The sequence below is a fragment of the Rana temporaria genome, chromosome 11, assembly GCF_905171775.1.
Source record: "Rana temporaria chromosome 11, aRanTem1.1, whole genome shotgun sequence".
Taxonomy (NCBI): domain Eukaryota; kingdom Metazoa; phylum Chordata; class Amphibia; order Anura; family Ranidae; genus Rana; species Rana temporaria.
This window is the reverse complement of record NC_053499.1, coordinates 34,221,117-34,245,052: the sequence shown is the minus strand read 5'-3', so window position 1 is coordinate 34,245,052 and position 23,936 is coordinate 34,221,117. Positions and strand designations below refer to the sequence as shown.

Genomic DNA, 23,936 nt, shown 5'->3' with positions numbered 1-23,936 from the left:
TTTTTTTTAAAATAACAAACATGTTATACTTACCTCCACTGTGCAGCTCGTTTTGCACAGAGTGTCCCCTAACCCTGTCTTCTGTGGTCCCTCGGAGGCTGTCTCGGCTCCTCCTCGCAAAAGCTTTCCACCTTCATGCGAGCGAGCATGGTGGAAAGCTTTTGCGAGCACACTCCCGTGATACAGCGGTGGGCATAGCCGCCGACTGTATCACTCGGCCCCGCCCCCTGGCGCGCCGCGTCATCCGCTGTGATTGACAGCAGCGCCAGCCAATGTCTGCGCTGCTATCAATCCGTCCAGCCTAGCCAATCAACGGCCAGGCTGGGAACCGAAGAGGATCACGTGGACGCGCGCGGGACTTGCGACTGGTCAGGTAAGTAAAAGGGGGGTTCGAGGGGGGCCGTTACCGTCGGATGTTTTTTCACCTTAATGCATAGGATGCATTAAGGTGAAAAAACATTTACCTTTACAACCTCTTTAAAAAAAAAAAACTTTGTTCAGAGTTGAGCTTAAGGTAAAACAAGATTCGCATAATGATGGAATTTTCATCTCCTACTGCTTCTCAATCCAGCAATATGATCATAGGCTAAAAGTTGGGACATAAAATCTGCATAAAAACAGAATGCAATGATTTGAAAATCTCATGAACCAATATTTTGTTCACAGTAGAAAATAGAAAACATGTGAAATGTTCAAACTAAGAAAATGTAACATTTTAAGAAAAAAATTTAAGTAATTTTGAAAATGATGGCAGCAACACCTCTCATAAAAGTTGGGACAGGGCTATGTTTACCACGGTCTTCTTTTAACTACACTCTGTAAACGTTTGAAAACTGAGGAGACCAGTTCCTGATGTTTTGGGAGGGGAATCTTGTCCCATTCTTGCTCATAATGGGTTCTAACTACTAACAGACCTGGGTCTTCTTTGTCTTTTCAGGATGTGTCAAATGTTTTCAATTGGTGAAAGGCCTAAACTACAGTCAGGCTATTTAATCACCCAAATGCTTCTAACACGAAGCCATGCTGTTGTCATAGATGGAGTATATGGTTTACGATTGTCCTGCTGAAATATGCAAGGCCTTCCCTGAAAAATACATCATCTGGATTGGAGCATATACTACTCTAAAACCTGGATATGCCTTTCAGCATTAATGGTGCTTTTGCAAATGTGCAAGCTGCCCATTTCATATGCTCTAGTGCACTCCCATACCATCAGAGATGCAGGCATTTGAACTTAATGCTAATAACAAGCCAGAAGGTACCTCTCCAGGGGATGTTTTGACGTTGTCTAAAGACTGACATTTTAATTTGTCTGACCACAGAATGGTTTTCCACTTTGCAACAGACCATTTTAAATAAGCTTTAGCCCAGAGAAGACAGTGGCATTCCTTGGTTAAGCTCAGATTTGGCTACTTCTGATCAGACACGACCCAGATAATAGCGCACATCTGTACATAACCACTAGTGTGCCTGCGGAGTGAGCGCATCCCCTCCTCAACGATCGTCGGTGCTAAATGCACAGAGGGCCCCTCGCCGGCGGACATACTCCCACGCCGCAAACATCACACTCCAACCTCAAGACATTTTCTACTACCAGACGAGATTCAACCAGCCTCAGACTGCCCCAGTCAGCTCTATTTAGAGTGGGCTGTGGAAGTGCTAAGACTGGGTGCCATTATGACAATACATATTAAATACATCTTGAAATTTTCCACAACAGCTCACAGTTGACACACAAAAGAAGAAAAAGGTGGCGGGGGAGGGAGGAAGAAGAGGAGCCAGAAAACAAAAAGGAAGAGAAGACTAGGGGGGGGGGGGGGGATAAAGAGAAGAGGGAGGAACCTTCACAGAAAGCTGGAGGGAAGGTCTGTGAATTCAGCTTACCGGAACCCTGTAAGGAATCTTCTCTCCTAGGGATGTAGGGGAAGGGATTGGTTTTATAGTAAAATCATTGCTCTACACATGAACAAGGCAAATATTTTCTTTCCATTAACATTCTAGTGTAGGTTTGCTTTGATTTTTGAGTGCAGCCGTCCCAAAACACAAGGTTTTACACGTGAATTTAAATACCATCCAATAAGTTTTCTTTTTTCAACTAGTTTATAAGTTCACATATATTTTCAGCTGCTAAGTCCTCAATAAATAATATGTTGATTAGTAGGCAAGGAGGATAGTAAAAGGGACATTTAAAGAGGTTTTGTTTTCAGTTAAGTCTTCAGCTGACATCCTCCCAAGTGTGTCTTTGAATCCTTACATTATCAATTTATGCATGCAATAATTTTCTTCTGCAGTAATATAATGTGGTGGCAATGTATGAATAAACAAGTGCATCCAATGTGTGCAGTGGCTTCAAAAAATGATGTATAAATTATTTAGAAAATAATCTTAAGGCATGTTCAACAGAAAAGAAAGACAAATCACACTCTCACCATCAAACTGCATTCCTTTTATGCCTAAATGCCATCAATTGATCATGTATAAAAGTAAAAGGATGTAGCGAACCAACAATTGAAATGAGTTGTAATATTTTTTTCATTATGATCTCTGGTCATCTGTCATTCCCCCTTTAAATTAAGACAGATCCTTCTAAATTAAAGGAACAGATCCATCTAATTTATGTTAAGGTTCCATACCTTATAAAAACTAAAATACTGGTAATTCTATGCTGGGGAAGATTTTAACATATAAAATCAGCCTACACCAAAATCTGTGATACCGAAGTAGTGCATAAATAAATCAAATAGTGTGGCACTAAATTAACACAACATGATAAAAGATATACCGTACTTAATGTGCATAAAACTCCAATATAAATTAATGATAAAAACCTCAATTCATAAAGTGCAAAAATGTGAAATGAATGCGAATTTACATTTCATAAAAAATACACCAACGTAAAAAAAAAATTGGTGTTGAAAATCAATATTCAAATCATATAAAAAAAATAATAAGTCCCAATTCATGAATGCAAAAACTTAAAAAAATTGGTAATTCATGTGCAACATCCTGCCTGACTCATGTTGCATCAAAGAATGATGTCTTCAGGGGAACTGGCCAAACGGAGCCAATTAGCCATTTGGCCAATTCCTCTGAAGACGTCATTCTTTAACAAAATGCGCCATGGGTAGGGCCTACACCTGATACCTTTATGGTATCTGACTGCCGAAACACCAGTGTTTTATTGTGATTTTACTGCAGTAAATATGTAAGGTCCCTTCTATTATTAAAGATACTGATTTTTTTAAACATATTGAAATATGAGATGTAGTTTTCTTTGCATTACATTGCTGTCTCCCAGCAAGGGAATGAGGAGTGACAGGAAAATATCCTGGTTATCTTAAATGCACTGTTGACCATTTAATAATGTGGACAGAGTAGGAGTTCCAGAGGATGGGAGAGTCTCAGGAGAAGTCCTGAAGGCAAGCATGGGAGGAGGAGGTAGAGATAGGAGGGGAGTAAGCGAGCAGGAGGTCTTGGGAGGAACAAAAAGAACAAATTGTTGGCATTTTGAGACTTGGTAAGTGATATTGCTGGGGGCAGAGTTGTGGATGGCTGTGTGTGTTAGTATTTTGAAGTTTATTAATTGAGTGATCAGAAGCCAATGAAAGGATTGGCAAATAGGGGATCAGACACTGAATGGTTGGTAAGGTGAACAAGTCTGTCAACAACATTCATGATGGGCTGAAGAGGGGAAAGCCTATGTAAAGATAAGGCAATGAGGAGGGAGTTGCAGTAATTTAGAGATAACCAAGGAGTGAATTAGAAGCTTTTTGGTGTCATTTTGGAGATGTTGCATAGGTTGTGGCAGCAAGATTTGGACAGTGATTGGATATGGGGCTGAAAGGAGAGTCCATGATTACACCTAGCACCCTGGCATATGGGGACAGGCTGGTAGTTGTGCCATCGATCTTGACAGGAGTCAGGGGAAGGGGCACATGGGGAAGGAAGTATTTTGAGCTTGGTTTTGGAAAGATTGAGTTTGAGGAAGGGGTGTGACATCCAGACCGATATGTCTCAGTAAATTAGTGATGCTTGAGGAGACTGATGGAGTGAGCTGAGGGGTAGAAAGACAGATTTGGTAGGGTCAGAATTAGGTGTAAACAACTAAAAGCATGGATCTATTCTGCCTTGTATCAATGGTTCAGACTGCTGCTGGTGGTGGTGGTGTAATGTTGTGAGGGATAGTTTGACTGATCCAAGTTCACTGCACCCTTTGTCAAAGTCAGTATAAGGGCTTGTTTAAAAACTGCACACATGTGCCAAAGTAGTTCTGTCTTCAGCAGCTAATCATATATTTATGTAGGTGTCCTACATGTTATCTAAGAATTGTAATAGAAATAGGTTTAAAATAACCTATCTTGCCTGATAATCTGCACATACTGCATATTTGCATAATTATTCCACATATCCCATATTACATAAATCCTATCCAGGAAGGCCATTCACATAATCTGATGGCTGACCATCTACCAAATAGGCTTATTCAGGGGATGCTGAGGAGGGATTACAGCAATAGTCATTCCCTGATTGTCTGTGGGCACACACCCAGCCCAAAATGTTGTTTGAACGTCAGTGCTACTCCTGGTATTGAATAATTAAGTGTTTCTTCTCTGCATATAGTAACTATTTTATAATGGGAGAAGCCACGCTAAAAATAGTCCCAATTAGTGCAAGAGGAACCTTGATTGAATATCATCACAATATATATCCATGTTTGAAGTGTTAAGATAAGTAATTTTCCCAATGGCACCACTGTGATTCACATCAAAAATGTGCACCGCCACCTTAAAAAAAACTTGCTTACCAGATAGCAAGCAAAGGTGGTGGTGTACTTTTCTGATGTGAATCACAGTGGTTCCATTAGGAAAAGGACTTGTCTTGCCACTTCAAACATGGATATATATTGTGATGCTATTCAGTCAAGGTTCCTCTTGCACTAATTGGGACTATTTTTAGTGCGGCTTCTCCCATTTTTTATCTATTTGTTGTGTATCTTATTTTAAGCTGATGCTTTTTTGATTTATGTGTGACACATTAGCGCGGTCTTTTAACCTATTAACTATTTTATAATACCAGTAGATAAATTCTCAAATTCTCTGAATATGAAACTGTAATTTTAAAATGGCAAGACAGGAAACCATCTCTTTACTGCAATGGGGTCATCTGGAACACATGATATTCTTTATTGTATTTTTGATGTGCATGACTATCATAATTACTATGCTAGAATGTAGTTCAATATTTTTTTTTCTATTTTTTAGGAGTGAGTTTGTATAGTCGCAAAGATCTACTTCAGCGCCCAGCACATACGGCAACAAAGACATTTCAAGCCCTTCGTATCTTTGTTAACAATGAACTTAATGAACTTTATGGGGGGCTCCAGACAGCTCAGAAGTTTCTGAAAACTGGTGGGAGACTTGTTGTTATTTCCTTTCATTCCTTAGAAGACCGAATAGTCAAGAGATTCCTGCATGGAATACGCATGGATGAAAAACCTAATATGAGTGCTAGACAATGGATTAGACAAGGGCAGAGGAAAATCACAGAGATAGATGAAGATGAAGAATTTCCAAGTCCAGGACCTAACTCTACATGGAATGTTTTACAACGTAAAGTTCTCTTACCAAATTATCAAGATGTTATTGAAAATCCACGGGGAAGGTCTGCCAAAATGAGAGCTGCCATTAAGCTATATTAGCTTGAATAGAAAAATCTTTTATTCATTAGATTTGATACAAAACGCTGCACTGTACAGTATATACTGTATGTATTAAGTATGTTTGTATTAAAATTGCTATTTGATGAAAATTGTATTTGGTCTTTTATAGTAGTTTTACAGACTGTAGACTGCACCTAGTGGCAACAGTTTGGGAAAGGCCTTTTTCTGTACAAAGCTAGGGCCATGAGTTTGGTGCAAAGAAACGTGAATGGTCTGCACAGAGACCTGATCTCAACCCTACTGAACACCCTTGGAGTCAACATGAACACTTAATGTGGGCTAGATCTTCTCATACAATGTCAGTGCCTAATGTCTCAAATTAACTTTAGGCTGAAAGACCACCAACTCCTACAGCCACACTTCAAAATCTTGTGACTAGCTTCCCATAAGAGACTGTTATAGCTGTTAAGGACAGGGAGAATAACTTCATATTAAAATGCTATAAGCAAAACATTAGCGGCAGGGGACTTTACCTACAGTATATCCAAAGACACTTTCACGAAGACTGCTTAAAATGTAAGGCTTTTTATTTTTGTTCACATTAAGACATTATTAAAACCATATTTATCAAAGTTAGCTGCCAATACAAAGGTTCTCTTTTGACTTTATCTATACACACATTGTCCTCCTCGCATATTAAAACCAGCTGCTCAACTCATACGTATATTATATTTATTCATTAAGTTCAAACTTTCAGTTTATCTTTCCAATACTCGCAGAGGGATGAGACCAATTCTTAGAATGTTTCCTATAATAAACCTGCTTCTTCAGCAGATAGGAGGAAGTAAATCTATAAGATCGTATCCACAGTGTTAGCAATATGTATGAAACATAAATTGACATATTAAAACTAACCATAATAATATAATGTTCACACTTACAATGTATCTTAGCACTGAGCCAGCCAGGCATTCCATTCAGCATTGTTTCATATGTAAGGAAAGGGGGATATGTCTTTCTCATGGACCAATATAAATAACCTAGACATAGCTATTGTGACGGGAATCACTTTGGGTGGGGGGCTGGTGGAACCCAGAATCATTTGGAGAGGTTGGGAAACCCTTTTTTCAGCTCCCCATGCACCTCCTATGTCTAAGTGACCTTGTGTCTATTAGAGGCACAGGGTAACCAAGAACCCCAGTCTGATCTGTACTAATCGGACTCGCTGTACAACCACACTGGGAGAAAAGCATTATCTTAGTCAGAGCTATGTGAGTGCTGAAGCTCTAACAGGGCAGAACACTACTGGCCTCTACACACAACAATCCACTCCGCAGAAGCTCCAGCGTAAGAATGCAATTGGCACCTCACAACTGCAGCTTAATCTGTTGTCGGTGGATGGGACTGTGGTCTCCATCTTTATACCCCAGGGATGCTGGGCAGTCGGCCCAGATCCCCAACAGCATGATGTAGTGAGCCCAGCCACCCTGTCTTCTCTTCAGCGGTTGAAAGGACTCCAAGGAAAAGCGCCAGTACGCACTTCCCCTCAGCAGTGGGTATGTTCTAAGAGAGAGGCAGAGGTTGGCTGGGTGATGCTCTCTTTGGAACAATTTGTTTGGGGCACAGGCATTGGGGAACTGGAACTATGGACAACTTTGGAGGTCAACCTGTATGGGATCTCCTCCTGTGTTAGTCTGCTGCCGATAGGGGAGAGATGTGACAGAAGTCACTTTGGGCAGGGGGCTGATGAACCCAGAATTGCTTGGAGAGGTTGGGAAACCTTTGTTTCAGTTCCCCATGAACCTCCTATGTCTAAGTCACCCTGTATCTATTAGGGGCACAGGGTGATCTGTACTAATCGGACTTGCTGTAAAACCACACTGGAATGCTGTGTGTGTGTGTGTATACATACATATATATATATATATATATATATATATACACACTGTGTATATATTGTATATTGTCTCATACTGTTGTGGACGCTTTGCTGGGTCGTTTGGGGTGTGGCTGTATTCCATCGTTCTATTGTATCTGTCTGCCTCGGGAGAAAAGTATTATGGGATGTGTGTTTGCTGTGAGGAGGGAGGGGGAATTCCTCCAACAGCTCTCCCTGCCGATTGGACAGTCTACCCTGCCCTGAATGCAAGGGAGGGTCTTGAGTGTTACCTGTGTTTTAATAAACTGTTCATGTTCAGCAGCCAAAACGAGTACTGCCTAGTTCTTGGTTGTCAGCAGTTGGAATATCTGACATCTATAGTCAGACTGGAGGAAGCGGTATATGACAAAAGCACTGAAGCGGAGTGTATGACGTTTTGTTACATTGGTGGCAAGCAGTGGGACGCTTCCTGGAGTCTGGGACATCCAAACCTCCACCTCTGGATAGCAGGTACAGCACAGAGGACCAGTATCAGAGCAGGTCCTGCTGGGATGGTATGGTTATATCCGCTGCGAACTCTGGAATGAAATGCTAGCCCGTGAGCAGTGCCACCAGGGAAAAATCCCTCCACCCAGGAAAGGTACTGGTCGCATTATGGATAGCAGGTGCTGTTTTTGGGAGAAAATCCGCACAAGGAGCAGACAGCGGAGTTAAGCAGGCTGGTCTGGGCAGAAATGCGGCTGGATGAGAGCTAACGAGCCCTCCGGTGGCATGTATCCCAAGCATGCCCTTGGATAGCGGATGACAGCCCAATAGAAGGCTTTGGCTACGGTGACCTGGGTCTGTTGTATGTGAAGCTGACAGGGAACCATAGCTTTGGGAGCGATTTGGAGTGGCGGTTGGACAAAATCATGATGCTGAAGAGATGCTGAACGTCTCGGAAATGCACTGGAAGATACAGGAATGGGAGCTGGAGATCTCCTACAGACGGCTGCTAGACTCTGCTCAGTGCCAGGGCTGGGCTCCATTTGCCTGGGACTGACTTTTCATGAGAGGATGTTATTGATGATGAGTCACCTGCCAAAGTGTTGGCACTGGGCCCGAGGGACACCAGCCCATGCCCTGGACTTTTATCAATTCCAGAGACCAAATATTTGATAGATGTTTCTGTAGAGGAAGAAACACCTAGCGAAACCCCAGCAGATGTGCTGGCTGCAGGATAGAGTACTACAGACCCCTGCTCCACACCCGTGGCAGATTTGGAGGCCCGAGGTGAGGAGGTGGTGTTTCTTCTGCCCCAGTATTTCCCTAAGCAGGACAATAACTTCTCCTCAGGATGTGGAAACCTTACAAGAAGATCTGAACAAATTAATGGGGTGGGCAACTACATGGCAAATAAGGGTTTAATGTGGAAAAATGTAAAATAATGTATTTGGGTGGCAAAAATATGAACGCAATATACTCACTGGGGGGAGAACCTCTGGGGGAATCTAGGATGGAAAAGGACCTTGGGGTCCTAGTGGCTGACAGGCTCAGCAATGGAATGCAATGCCAAGCTGCTGCAAACAAAGCAAGCAGAATATTGGCATGCATTAAAAAGGGGCTTAACTTCAGAGACAAAGCGATAATTCTCCCACTCTACAAGACTCCGGCTTCACCTGGAGTATGCTGTCCAGGTCTGGGCACCAGTCCTCAGGAAGGATGCGCTAGAACTGGAGAGAGTCCAGAGAAGGGAAACAAAACTAATAAAATTGTATGGAGGACATTAGTTATGAGGAAAGGTTGTGAGCACTGAACTTGTTCTCTCTGGAGAAGAGATGCTTAAGAAAGGATATGATTTCAATGTACAAATACCGTACCGGTGACCCCTCAATAGGGATAAAACGTTTCCACGTAAGGGAATTTAATAAGACACGTGGCCATTCACTAAAATTAGAAGAAAAGCGGTTTAACCTTAAACTACATAAAGGGATCTTTACTGTAAGAGCGGTAAGGATGTGGAAGCCCTTTCCACAAGCAGTTTCAGCAGGGAGCATCGATAATTAAAAAAAACTATTAGATAAGCACCTGAACGACCACAACATACTGGGATATTCAATGTAGTACTGACATAAAATCACACACATAGGTTGGACTTGATGGACTTGTATCTTTTTTCAACCTCGCTTACTATGCAACACATCTGTACACTCACTACTTTACATTGTAGCAAAGTGTAACTTCTTCAGTGTTGTCACATGAAAAGATATGATAAAATGTTTACGAAAATGTGAGGGGTGTACCCACATTTGTGAGATACTTTAAGTAGCAAAGACAGATTCTGATGGTATTTTTTATTTCAGAAGAGAGGACCACAATCAGGACCACAATCAGGACAAGTCTCTTTACCAGCTCTATCAATGTCCCCGACAGAGACAGTTACCTAATGTGATTTTGGGCAATTACTGTACTGTGTAAGGTCTATAAGCATGTTAAGCTTGCAGAAAGATAACATTACAATGTTTATGCAGAAATAGAATCCTAACAAAACTTAAGTGTCAAAATATTTGAATATGGAGGGTTGCCAATTTAACTTCAGACACATTTATGCTATATGGTAAATTTGCATATTTGTGTTTAGAAACAAAATGTATTCCTAGTTACAATGGGAGGCTTGAAGAATGACACATAACCAACATATTGTTCAAACACAGAAGGAAAAAAGAATGTGGAAAATATGGACAGGATCTGTCTGGTCTAGATTATGACAACTTAAAAAACGCACCTCATCCCAAAGTAGTATGTAGAAGAGAAAAAGCAAAGGTGGGACTGTAGCGGTGCTGACAATAAATAGCAAAATAATGGCATAAGTTTTAAGTATTTATTAAAAAGAGAATAGTGGTGCATCAAGCTACATAGCACAGTGTAGGCCACACAGAAAGGCCTAACAAGTACAAAGATAACCTGATTATTAGCACAATCTTATACAATTTCCAGCAACATAGAACAGGTAATATGCAAAGAGATCACAACCAGGTTGATAAGACCTTATCTCTTTGCATATTACCTGTTCTATGTTGCTGGAAATTTTATAAGATTGTGCTAATAATCAGGTTATCTTTGTACTTGTTAGGCCTTTCTGTGTGGCCTACACTGTGCTATGTAGCTTGATGCACCACTATTCTCTTTTTAATAAATACTTAAAACTTATGCCATTATTTTGCTATTTATTGTCAGCACCGCTACAGTCCCACCTTTGCTTTTTCTCTTCTACAAGGAAAAAAGAATGTGTTTAAATTCCTCTAGCAAGTCTCAAGTACAGTAAACACATTTTAGCAAAACTGCACATTTCTCTAAATCTTCTCAATATATTCTACTATCTTGTGCATAATCTTTCTTAACGGCCACAAGGTGGCTGTAATCTGCCGGAAGGCCGTCAATATACAGCTTTTGGCCGTGCGCCACTGGGGGGCGCGCCTGCCGCGTCACACAGGTACCGATGCGCGTGCCTGGTGGCCGCGATGTCCGCCAGGCACCCGCGATCGGCAGTCAAAGAGGCAGGGACGTGGAGCTCTGTGTGTAAACACAGAGCTCCACGTCCTGTTAGGGAGAGGAGACCAATGGTATGTCCCTTGTACATAGGGACAACCATCGGTCCCCTCCCCCCACAGTAAGAATCACCTAGCAGGGAACATATTTAACCCCTTGATCGCCCCCTAGTGTTATCCCCTTCCCTGCCCGTCACATGTATACAGTAATCAGTGCATTTTTATAGCATTGTTCGCTGTATAAATGTGAATGGTCCCAAAAATGTGTCAAGTGTCTGATGTGTCCGCTGTAATATCGCTGTCGTGACAAAAATTGCAGATCGCCGCCATTACTAGTAAAAAAAAAAAAAGTAGTAATTCTATCCCCTATTTTGTAGACGTTATAAAGAAATTATGAAACATAAACCTGCATTATCTATATTGTGAGCAGTTACATTTATTGAAGGTTAGGCAACGTGTTATTAAAGTGACATTAAACCCTGATCTTGTTTTATATTTTAGCAGAGGAGGTTCACAGTTACTTTACATGCTTAGTTTTCTTCTTTTAAAAGCCACTGACCCACCTTCCGGTTTGTGGGTTTCTCCTTTCCATAGCAGGCTCAAAAAAAGCCACCCATGTGTGCACTCTCTCAGCCAGGACTAGAGCACTATAATTCCATACATACATACAGAACCTGGAAAAGCCATTTTCGTGCAACTCCCCTGCTGCTGCCTCCTCTTAGCCAGTTGTCCGATAGCAGCAGTAGCCTGAATGGCATGAATCTAGAGCTGGTGGCAGTAATTCTCTTAAAAGGTAAGTGCTGGGCACACCAACTGAGCAAATGATATGCTAGGGAGTTGTTCCCCTGAGTTTGAACATTTAGTGTTAGTTTTAAATGGGAAGAAGCTTTTGGTACATTTTGAGAATTTAAATTAAAATGGCATAAATCCTCTTTCCAAAAGAAAAAAAAACAACAATATTCAGTTATTACAAAACTGTAATTTACAGATCTTTTTCCCACAGGAAAACTTCCGGAAAAACAAAAAGAGCATCAAGAAAAATCCTAGCGGGAAAACCGTTCGTCTGTAGGCTTTTCCAATGGGGAAAAAAAACATGCATGCTCGGAAACAATTAGACGCATGCTCGGAAGCATAGAACTTAATTTTGTCGGCTCGTCGTAGTCTTTTACGTCACCGTGTTCTTGGCAGTCACTTTTGTGTAACCGTGTGTATGCAAGGCGGGCTTGAGAGGAATTTCGTCGGGAAAACCATAGTTTTTTTTTCCGACAGGAAAACCATTCGTGTGTACGGGGCATTACACTCTTTGGCAGTATTGATGTATATATACCATGGTGGGTACACCCTGACAAGCACATGGCAATAAAGCTTTGAAAGCCACTATAATTTCCTTACATGAGACACTAGCTAACCTTCTGTATAGGCAACTTCTGTATAATTCCAATGGTGTCTCTCTAAAAACCACCTCCTTAAAAACACTTAAAAATGTTATCTGGCTTCTAGGGTTCACTGATTTTGGGAACTCACTATATCCACAACTATTGGAATTTGCTAAATTAGAGGATATGCAGGGAAAGACAGGTGTTGGTATCAATCATTTACATCATCTTTATGATCATCTCTTCAAAACATTTTCCCCAATTATGATCCAGATTCTCTATTCCTCACATTTAGTTTAATATACAGTATATCTGCAACTGAAACATTGTGCTTTGGCTCAGTATTGGTCATTTTCTGTGTATTTTTAAATGAATACCGTTAGAAGGGCTTACTAGGTAGTCGAGAAAATTGGTTTTCTCATACTATGCTAAACTGCTAGAGACTAAAAAGAAACCAAAATTGGAGAAGTAAATGGACCCTGACACACCCAACCTCATGTATTCTGAATGGAAGGAAGTACTTTTCACTTATCCACAAACTGTGATCGCTTCCAAAGATAAATGAGTCCAACTTTGGTGCCTCAATCTCACTTATTATACATTTTAAGATTATTATATATGAAACGCTTGCCTACAACTTAAATGTGTTGTTGGACCTGGTACATTTCTATACATGACATGGAGTTAAAACGTATAGCCTTTTGGACAGTAATCATGGAGTTGTAAGCGTAAGAACCTTGATATATCGAATATCTGTAACCCAACAGTTTGTTTACTTGGTGTCTAAACAGATTCTTTATGGATAACTTTAAATAAATATTACTTTGCATTCTCCTTTTTTGCTAGGATATTAGGGCAAAAGCAATAGAAATGTTCTACTCCTCCCTCTTTGGGGAATGGATTGCATTAGTGAATGAATCCCTTACTTCTCACAAACTTACTTAGACTGGGGCGGAGGTTCGCCTACCTGCAGGACAACCCTAAAAATACAGCCAGAGCTACAATGGAATGGTTTAGATCAAAGCATATTCATGTGTTAGAATGGCCCAGTCAAAGTCTAGAACTAAATCCAATAGAGAATCTGTGGCAAGACTTGAAAGTTGCTGTTGAAACGCTCTCTATCCAATCTGACAGAGCTCAAGCTATTTAGCAAAGCAGAATGGGCAGAAATGTCACTCTCTAGATGTGCAAAGCTGGTAGAGAAATCCCCAAAAAGACTTGCAGCTGTAATTGCAGGGGAAGGTGGTTCTACAAAGTATTGACTCGGGGGGCTGAATACAAATGCACGCCACACTTTTCACATAATTGAAAGCCATTTATTATTTGCCTTCCACTTCACAATTACAGTATGTGCTACTTGGTCCAAAATATAAAATCCCAATAAAATACATTTACGTTTTTGGTTGAAACGTTACAAAATTTCAAGGGGTATGAATACTTTTTCAAGGCGCTGTACTTGCTCTGTGTAATGGTTTTGCACAGAGCAACTCTGGCTTCCTTTCCTGCTGACTGCTCCCATAGCCAGCCACTTGCTATGAGGGCACTTATGCATGCTTGCTCCCGAGCCCTACTTTGTGTATACGTTAGACAAATCCCTGCCTCCACCAAGATGGCTGCCTATTTTTGGACATTCCTTCATAGTTCACTTCTTCTGTTATTCAACCTTATATGACTGTTTGTTTAGCCGGATACACACTACAGCTTTTGGTAAGAGCTGCTGTACTAACCATGCAAGGTTAATTCAGTGATCTCCCCTGCTGAGCTGTTGTCTTCTGATGGGGACGCCCCCCCCCCCCTGAACACTCTGCCCTTGCCACTTCCTGTTTTATAACCGAAAGTAGAAACCATAGGGTTTTTTTTTTTCAAAGTTTACTGTCTTTTCTCGTTTATATAATTAAACTAAACTTTTCTCTAACGTCCACCTAACCACCTGCTCCCTGTATCTTGTTCCCTCACAAATGCTACGGTCATCCTCTGTCTCCCTCCTACATTCTCTAACATCTTCAATCTCTCTCTCTCATCTGGCATCTTCTCCAGCTCTCTAAAACATGCACTAGTCAGACCCATACTTAAAAAGCCATTACTAGACTCCACCGTCTGGTCCACAACCAACTGTTTTTTGTCTGTTACAGCGTGATGAATGTGCTTACTCCATTATAGTATTTTTACCAGAATGAGCGCTCCCGTCTCATAACTTGCTTCTAGGCATGCGTGGGTTTAAAACGTTGTTTTAGCCCACAGACGATCATTATTTACAACCCGAAAAACGAAATTTTTCAGAAGCCGAAAAACGATGTGAAGCCCACACACGATCATTTTAAATTACGTTTTTAAAAACGCCGTTTTTTTTTTCATGCCGAAAAATCATCGTGTGTATGCGGCATTAAGCTCTGGTTTAAATAAATAAAATGTTATTCACATATGTATTCTTAGGTGGTTAAAAAGTACCTTCTTTTGTTTTCAGCCACGTACGACGGAACTATAAAGGGGAAGTTCCATTGGAATGGCGCCACCCTTTGGGCTGCTTTTGCTGATTTCGTGTTAGTAAAAGTTTGGTGAGAGACGATTCACACTTTTCAGTCTTCATGCTTTTCAGTCTGTTACAGCGTGACAAAATGTGCTATCTCCATTACAAATGCTAGTTTTACCAGAACGAGTGTTCCCGTCTCATAACTTGCTTCTGAGCATGCGTGTTTTTTCCCGTCGTTAAAGCCTACACACGACTGTTTTTCACGTCGTGAAAAACGAGAAAAATTAGAGCATGTTCTAAATTTTCAATGCCCATTTTTCACATCGAGAAACATGCTCTGGAGCATGAGCAATTTAAAAAATGTATCTCGTCATGAAAAACGGTCGTGTGTACGCGGCATTACAAGTAGATAGATCACAGCAGCACACAAATGAAAAAGGAATTTGGAGACCAAGAGGAGGCTGAAAACAAATGAAGGTACTTTTTAACCACCTAATGCCACGTACACACCATCACTTTATGTGATGAAAAAAACGACGTTTTTAAAAACGTCACTTTAAATGACCGTGTGTGGGGGAAAATGTAGTTTTATGTCTTGTAAAAAACGACCAAAAAAATTGAAGCATGCTTAAATTTTATGTGTCGTTTTTCAAAACGTCGTTTTTTACTTCACAGAAATTGACCATGTGTAGCAAAAAACTACGTTTAAAACAACGTTTTTACACCCGCGCATGCCCAGAAGCTAGTTATGAAGCGAGCTTCAATGGAAAAAAGTGGTGAACATAACCTTGCTTTGCTAGAGCATTGTGAAAAAACGATGGTGTGTAGGCAACTTCGTCTTTGAAAATTGAAGTTTCAAAAACGTCGTTTTTTACTTCACAGAAAATGTCGTTTTTTTTCATCACATAAAGTGATGGTGTGTATGCGGCTTTAGAATACATACGTGAATAACATTTTATTTATTTAAACCAGAGCTTAATGACGCATACACACGATCATTTTTCAGCATGAAAAAAAACTGCGTTTTTAAAAACGTCATTTAAAATGATCGTGTGTGGGCTTCACATCGTTTTTCGGCTTCTGAAAAAATTTCATTTTTCGGGTTGTAAATAATGATCGTGTGTGGGCTAAAACAACGTTTTAAACCCACGCATGCCTAGAAGCAAGTTATGAGACGGGAGCGCTCATTCTGGTAAAAATACCATTTATAATGGAGTAAGCACATTCATCACGCTGTAACAGACAAAAAAGCGCAAATCGTCTTTTACTAACACGGAATCAGCTAAAGCAGCCAAAAAGCGAATAGAACTTCCCCTTTAGAGTGCCGTCGTACGTGTTGTACGTAACCGCGCTTTGTTCATCATTTTTTAAAAACGATGGTGTGTGGGCAACGTCGTTTTTAATGATGAAGTTGGAAAAGCGTCGTTTTTTGGACATGCTGAAAAACGATGTTTTTTTTCATGCCGAAAAATGATCGTGTGTACGCGGCATTAGTGTCATTTTCATGTGCAATATTACCTGACCAAAAAGAAATAACAAAAATTTTATTTTTTAGTCCTGAAACTAATAAAGAAAGTATAGCATAGGCAAACACTCTATAGATCCCCTTTCATTCCTGTTTACATCATTTAACCCTCAACCTGTAATTAATATTGTCAGTCTTGTATAAAGTACAGAGCATGTTCTTAAGTTGTAATTGAGAACATAAAATCACTTCCAATTTTCTAATATTTAAAGTGTAACTGAGACACTTTTAGTAGTTTTCTTCCTGCGGTTGCTTTTGATTTGCGATACGACGGCTTGACATTTCTTATTAAAATCCAAATACTTTGTAGTTTTATGGGAGGCCACGTAATGATCGTGATTCTAGCTTCACAGAGCTATTCCAATGGGCATGTTACACCATCTGACTGTACCACTTGTTGTGTGTGTGTGTGGTTTAGGCGGTGGTGAGTGTTGACAGCTTGCTGCAGACAGATTGGAGAGTCTGATAGTTGCTTGTTGAAATGTATGCTAGCATCTCAACAGCGATATCCAAGCAAATATAATTTAATAAATCTTTTCAGCTGTCAAGATCAAGTTGCATTCCATTTATTAAAAAAAAATTCTGAAAGCGAGCTGTATTTAAGGACATTAAAGTCTTACTCTGCTAAGAAGCACTAATGTAACTGCAAATAAGTAAAAGAAAAACACTTGCTGTCTATAAGATCCTATGCTTTCAATAGCAGAACATTCACTGGCTGTCAGTGATATGAAAACTTATCCCCATGCAAAAAAATACACAGTCTAAATCCATACATATGACTTGTTTTACCTGCCAAAGGATTTTTAATTCTGTTGAGTTCCTTTTTCGATTCCCTTAACCCCTTCATGACAGCATAGCCAGGTTGGTGATCTCAATTTTTTTCTTTGTAATTAAGTGATGCTGTTTAGCCACTGATCCACCCTCATTATACTAACTGTAAAATAAAGAAGCTTCACTCTCCACTCATGTCATCTATGTCCTGATGTTAGGCCGCGTACACACGATTGGTCCATCCGATGAGAACGGTCCGAATTCTCAAGGGGTTTGGAGTGTGGCTGAATCCTGCATTTTTATGAGGTTGACATTGGGTTTTTATTCCTACTCAGGGGGTTTTATATAAAAAAAATGCATTTACTATTTTATTACCTATCTCAGCATACTTTCACCATCACATACAACACAGTCTCTTGGGGTACCCCAAAGCTCCATTCTTGAGGCCCTACTATTCTTTCTCAAAACCTCTTTTGTGGGCCAGTTGGTAACCTCCCATGGCTTCCAATACCACCTTTTATACTGACGATACCCAGATTTAGACCTCCACTACCCAGCACAGCCCCTTAATCTCCTTTTGTATCACAAATTTACTGAGCGACATATCGGTATGGATGTCATGTCCTCAATCTTTCCAAAACTGAGCTTGTCATTTTTCCTCCTCCCCTCCATCATGACTTTACTATATGGCCTCATGCACACTGGACGTTTTTGGATGTTATTACTGCAGCTGTTAAAAACTTCATTTACATGGGGTCATGCTTTATTTACATAAAACACGCCCACCTCTTCACAATTTGAATTAGGCGCGTTTACGCCGGCACATTTACGATACGCCACCGTAACTTAGGACGCAAGTGCTTTGTGAATACAGCACTTGCCTCTCTAACTTACGGCGACGTAGCGTATATGAGATACGCTACGCCTGCCTAATGTTAGGCACGTCTACGTGAATCTGGCTAATAGACTGTTATCAGCAGTTTTGGGCAGTGGCATTTTTGAGCAGTAAAAAAAAAAAACTAGTGGGTTCTGTGAAACGTTTTTTAGCTGTAAAAACACTCTAACGCTGATAAACATCAATAAACGCTCAAAAACTTCACTCACCAGCGTTTAACATTTTTGATCCATTGAAAAAAATTATTTCTTTAACAAAAAAAACGCTATTGTAAAACCGTTGAAAAAAGTTGAAAAACTCACTGCAAAGCTACTGGCGTTTTTATAGCGTTATTTTATCATCCAGTGTGCATGAGGCATTAAGATCGACGGCACAACCATTGGTCCCTCTGCATATGCCAATGTGCTAGGTGTAATCCTAGACTCTGACCTCTCCTTCAGGCCCCACATCCAATCACTGGCTAAATCTCGCCACCTTAGCAGATTTCCAGATTTCGCCCCTTCCTAAACTAACGAACTACAAAACAACTTAATCACTCCTTGGTTATAACCTTGACTTCTGCAACTCCCTCCTCACTGGCCTACCTTTACACAGGCTATAGTTCCTTCAGTCTTTTATGAATGCTGCTGCTAGACTTATACTGTACACCTTACTAAATGATTCATGAATGCTGTCCCTCTCCGCCAATCCCTTCACTGGCTTCCACTAGCCCAACATATAAAATACTAACCACAACATACAAATTCATTCACAACATCGACCCCAGCTACATCACCAGCCTCATCTGAAGATATTACCCAAATCGTCCTCTCCGATCCTCATAAGACCTCTTGCTCTCTAGCCCCCTTGTTACCTCCTCTAATGCTCGCCTTCAGAACCTCTCCTTTCCTATGGAACTCCCTACCCCAGTTTGTACAGTCAGCTCTTACCTTGTTTTTGGCAAAAACGAATTTATTCAGGGAGGCCTACCCCCACCTAAAAAAACAAATCGTAGCTGCTGACTTTGCATTTTTTTTGGGGGGGGGGGGGGACTGGAGCTCCCCCTTAAGTCCAGGGATTTATGAGAAAGGCGGACAGAGGTTCCAGAGTAAGTGTCAGGGAATGCATGCCCATAGTGCAGATAAAGTCTCCCAGTGCATACATATGCGCATTCGCAGACTGGTAACTGACCGGCAGATGTGCATGAATGTGGGCATAGTTAAAATATTTGCCAGCACACCATGGAACAATGAAAATAGCGTCCAAGAGCATGATTTATTGCATAATCACAACACAAACAGAGTGCAACATTTCTGAGCCACGCAGGGCTCCTTCGTCAGGCATATAATGAAGGGGCCCTGCGTGGCTCGAAACGTTGCACTCTCTTTGTGTTGTGATTATGCAATAAATCATCCGCTTGGATGCTATTTTCGTTGTTCCATGGTGTGCTGGCAAATATCTTAACTGTAACTTGTACCAGTATCCAGCTGGTTGTTGCTACAGCACCCGAATCCAAGAGCTCATCCAGAAAAGTGTGCGATGGGAATATGAAGTATAAATGTAGGCATAGGCGCGCAAGCGCACTTGCGCATCCAGGTGTGCGCCGTCACCAATGCTGGCGCCAAATTGGCTACTTAAACAGGCTACAGTATGGGCTCATTGCTGTTTGGTTTGTAGATTTTGTGTGTTTGATTCCTGTGTTTGACCTCTGATCCTGACTCAGCTTGCTTCTGACCTTTGTTTGTCTTCTACCTGCCCCAACCTTGGCTTGTCTCTGGATTCTGCTTCTGCCTCCTGTTTTTGCCTGATCTACTTCCTGTTGCTGACTTAGCTTGTGACTCGACTATCCTGCTGTCTGTCATTTATGCCTGATCTGCCTGACCGTTACCAACCCGACTTGTCTGACCGTGAATTCTGCTCATCCAGCCTGCTACAGCTCTTCGGTCCAGCAAGCTCTAATTTGGCTCCAGCCTCTAGCTGCTTACCCACAGTCTGCTGCCAGCCAAGCTCTGTGCCAGCTCATCTGCCACCAGCCTGTTCTGCAGCCACATCCACCTGCTGACTGCTGCTGCCACGCAGACTACTGGACTGATCACAGGCACTCGTACCTAACTGTGCTCCCGTGGCTGCTGTCTCACTACCAGTGGCCCCCGAGCCAGAGCTGTATGAGAGTCCTTCATCTTCATGTCAGGCTCACTGACCAGGTACATGACAGTAAGTATATTTACCCTACAGGGTGGTTTATATTGCATCCCAATAGAATTTGGTTGTGTTCTTTTTGTAGAAATATTAACCATCTTGCTGTTGAATTAAAGGGTTTGGAAAGGCCTCCATGCCATCTAGTGGGCATATAAGAACCACAGATTTCCCTCTGCAAACAACAAGTCCAAGTTGTCATGTGTCCTCTGTTAGCTTGTACTGATCATCTGGATCTCTCATATACTCTATGGTCCCATCCAATACAAGGTTCAATAGAGGGTCAAATTGTTTCAGAACTCTACTTGCTTCTCTGCCACCCTGAAATTTCACTCCAACTATTTTGTATTTGGACTGGTCAAGTATGATGTCCTTTTTCTTCTTTTCCTTATCCGCCATCTTTTGGCACCTTTGTTGGCAGGTCTAATATTTATGCTCATAGACCTCATAGTGAAGCCTAATGACCTTGGATTTTACAGTAGAGTGTAGATTATCCTAGATGAAACAGTTGTCAGATGAGTTGTGTACTGTCTGCCTTCTGTTGTCTAGATTTTCTGTACATGTATGTAAACTTCAGATAAAATTATGTTTTGTAAACTTGAAGGACAAGCTTATAATTATCTTATATGTTACACCTTTGCCATTTGGGTCATGTACTATTTTCATCCTAATGCCCTCTGTTGTCTGGACCTGTCCTGGCAGTGTCTGAACAGCACAGAAAACCCTGTTTATAAGCCTGAAAGACAGGCTTGTCACTCCCCACGTTTAGTTCCTTGCAACACTGAATTAATTGACAAATGGTCCATGAGACAGAACAGTATGTCAGCAGTTAAAATGTGCCACGCTTGTAATTCCAGATGCCTTTTTTTTTTTTTTTTTTTGCTTCAGGGGGGTCATTTCTCTACTGCTTAATGCAGAGTTAGGTTTTACATTGATGTGCATTAGTCACAAGGCGAAATTGAAAAGTAAAAGCCTTACAAATTAATTTTCATGATAATGATAGTATAGCAAGTATTGAAGTTAACAACTGGAACAGATAGGATAATGTACAGCTATTCTAGAGCATAACTGCTGAAAAAAACCCCATCCCTAACCAAATTGCCTTCAGGGTTTTACTCCTCTTGTGTTGATGAGACAGCAATTACCTACGCTGCTGGAAAACTTTATGAGCTGTGGAATATTACAGGGCTTGAAAACCTTTGAGATGGAAACCAATGGTGCTCAGAGACTCGTTTATTTCCTAGTCTCTCTGATTTGTGTGGAAGGTGTGTTTCGAAGCATGGATCATTGTTATACAGTGTTTACATAAGGGACAGGTTTTAACCTTCATGTAGTTCTGTTTGGATAGGTTTATTGAATTGCATGTTTTTATATCACTTTTTTTTCTTTTTTACACAAAATGAAACAAAACTGCAGGTTGAGAGTTTTTTTTTTATCCAAACCTAAAGCTGATCTCCAGATAGGAACCTCCACTCACCCCTTCTAGCTAATCCCTAGTAGATTGAAAAAATATATTGGATGGCCAAATACTTGACACGTGACACACCCGGCTCTGAGCCTTCGTTCTTCTGGACTGCAGATTCGGTGGGCCTACGATGCTGCCGGGTGATGTAGATACTTCCCATTGTCTTTCCATTAGATCCTGAAGACCCCTGTGATGAGATGCAGCAACACGATTGGTTGCAGCAGGCCAGACTGCACAGGTCTTCCCAGAAGCTCCATGGAGGGTCATGTTACAGCAGCCTTGCGTGAATAAAACATTTGTGGGAGCACGGTGGATTGGAAAAAAAACATTTTGCCAGAGGTGGGCTTCAAATGGCTTTTTGTAAGCGGACTAGAACTTTTGAATAGCACAGGAAAGAGTAAATATTTCTGTCAGGTTTTATTTTTTCAGTACTACAAAAGGTTCACACTGAGCTTATATCCTCCCAGATATAGCTTCTAAGGTCTTTTACTCCAACTACAGCATTCAACAACACCAGGCAGATCTTTTTCCTATTGTAAGAACCAACAATATTTCTGTTTTTGTATGTGACTCCATTGCTGAAGTATTACCTTACTGTGCCTTTGGTTCCCATAAAAGAAATGGGGGTTGAGGTTGTTCCTGGGACAGAGTCACAGAGAATAAAAACATCATCAGAGGTTCAACCTGTTCATTGCCCTGCTAAAAATGTGCCTTTGTTGTGTCCTTGTTGGAAAGATTTTTTTATAATTTTCTGTGCTAACAAATTTTCGATGTGAGCTTTTGGTGAGCTTTGTAGGCTCCATTGGACAGGGTTTCTCTGCCTACTATTGCACTTAACTTTGTTTTTACCCTGTGATCACTTTTATCCATTGTACACACTGCAAGGTGGCTTTTTGCTGTACAAACTTGTATATTAAATCCATTTTTGACCTACGCCATGAGGAGGCTTCCTTTTTTCTTTGATCTGAGTATCAACACCTTGGCTGCTATCCATGTGATGAGATACTACATTCATCTCTCTACCACGCTATCACCTGGCTACAAAACATTTGCTGGATTGCTGGATCACCATTTGGAGCCATTTCCTGGTGGAGGGATCATCCGACAAAGCAGGCATAACTCTCACGCTTTTCAGACTCACCACTCATGTGGGGGGGTCCACACCATACGGTAAGAGTACCCATCTTCTCTTCTTTGGTGGCGGCCTCACAAGTTTACAGTGGTGACATATCCTGCTTTAAGTCATGATCCACACCAGTTTTAGACCTTGATGGATTACTGATTGACTGTGTTTCTTATGTTTGCACATGAACATTTATTTTGTTTACATTTTGCAATTTTTTTTGTTCTCATTGGAGTGGAGTTCATCTCCCCTATACATTATCTCGGTCACAGAAATGTTGTATTCTTTTTATGACAGTGTCACATGCCACATGTTTTACTATCACTGTTTTGCTTTATTCACAAGCTTGTTTATGCATATGAGCTTGCTTACACACATATTGTCATTAACCTTTTGACATCTTATGCGATCAGCGCCGCACTTTGTATTCTTAATTTCCATTGGACATTTGCTGTCGGAATTTCCGACAAGAAAAATTTGTGAGCTGGTTCTCAAATTTTTAGACAGCAAAAGTTCTTGTCGGAAATTCCGATTGTCTTTATGCAATTCCGACGCACACAAATCCTATGCATGCTCGGAATCAATTTGACGCATGCTCGGTATCATTGAACTTCATTTTTCTCGGCTTGTCGTAGTGTTGTACATCACCCGGTTCTTGATGTTTAGAATTTCTGACAACATTTGTGTGACTGTGTGTATGCAACACAAGTTTGAGCCGAAATTCCACGGTTTTCCACGGTTTTCCCAACCAACACACAGATAAAAAAAATTGGTAGAAGTTGTAACCCTACACTACACAAATTGAAATGAAGTTGAGGATGGAGTTCGGATTTTTAATTTTTTATTGTTAAACATATATAATTGCAACAAAAGACATTTTGAAACTTAACATAAAAAAAATTACCTTTCCATTTCTAGTCTGCAGCCAGTGTTATTTTCTAAGAGACAATGTACACTGGGCCAGATTCACAAAGCACTTACGCCGATGTATCTAGAGATGCGCGGCGTAATTCAAAAATGCGCCACGCGTATCTTTGCGCCGTATCCTCAAAACGAAATACGCCTGAAAAC

At 40.9% G+C, this 23,936-nt stretch overlaps 1 protein-coding gene and 1 pseudogene across 1 annotated transcript in view; one reads left to right on the top strand and one right to left on the bottom strand.

Moving 5' to 3' along the window:
* The window catches only part of METTL15 (methyltransferase like 15), a 257,519-nt gene extending 251,711 nt beyond the window's left edge, over window positions 1-5,808 (top strand). Inside the window, exon 6 of the mRNA XM_040328339.1 lies at window positions 5,262-5,808. Within this exon, the coding sequence (XP_040184273.1) occupies window positions 5,262-5,698 (437 nt within the window). The 3' untranslated portion in view covers window positions 5,699-5,808. The remainder of the gene's footprint in view (window positions 1-5,261) is intronic.
* Window positions 5,809-20,370: 14,562 nt separating this feature from the next.
* LOC120916874 lies at window positions 20,371-20,676 on the bottom strand (annotated as a pseudogene).
* Window positions 20,677-23,936: the final 3,260 nt, after the last annotated feature.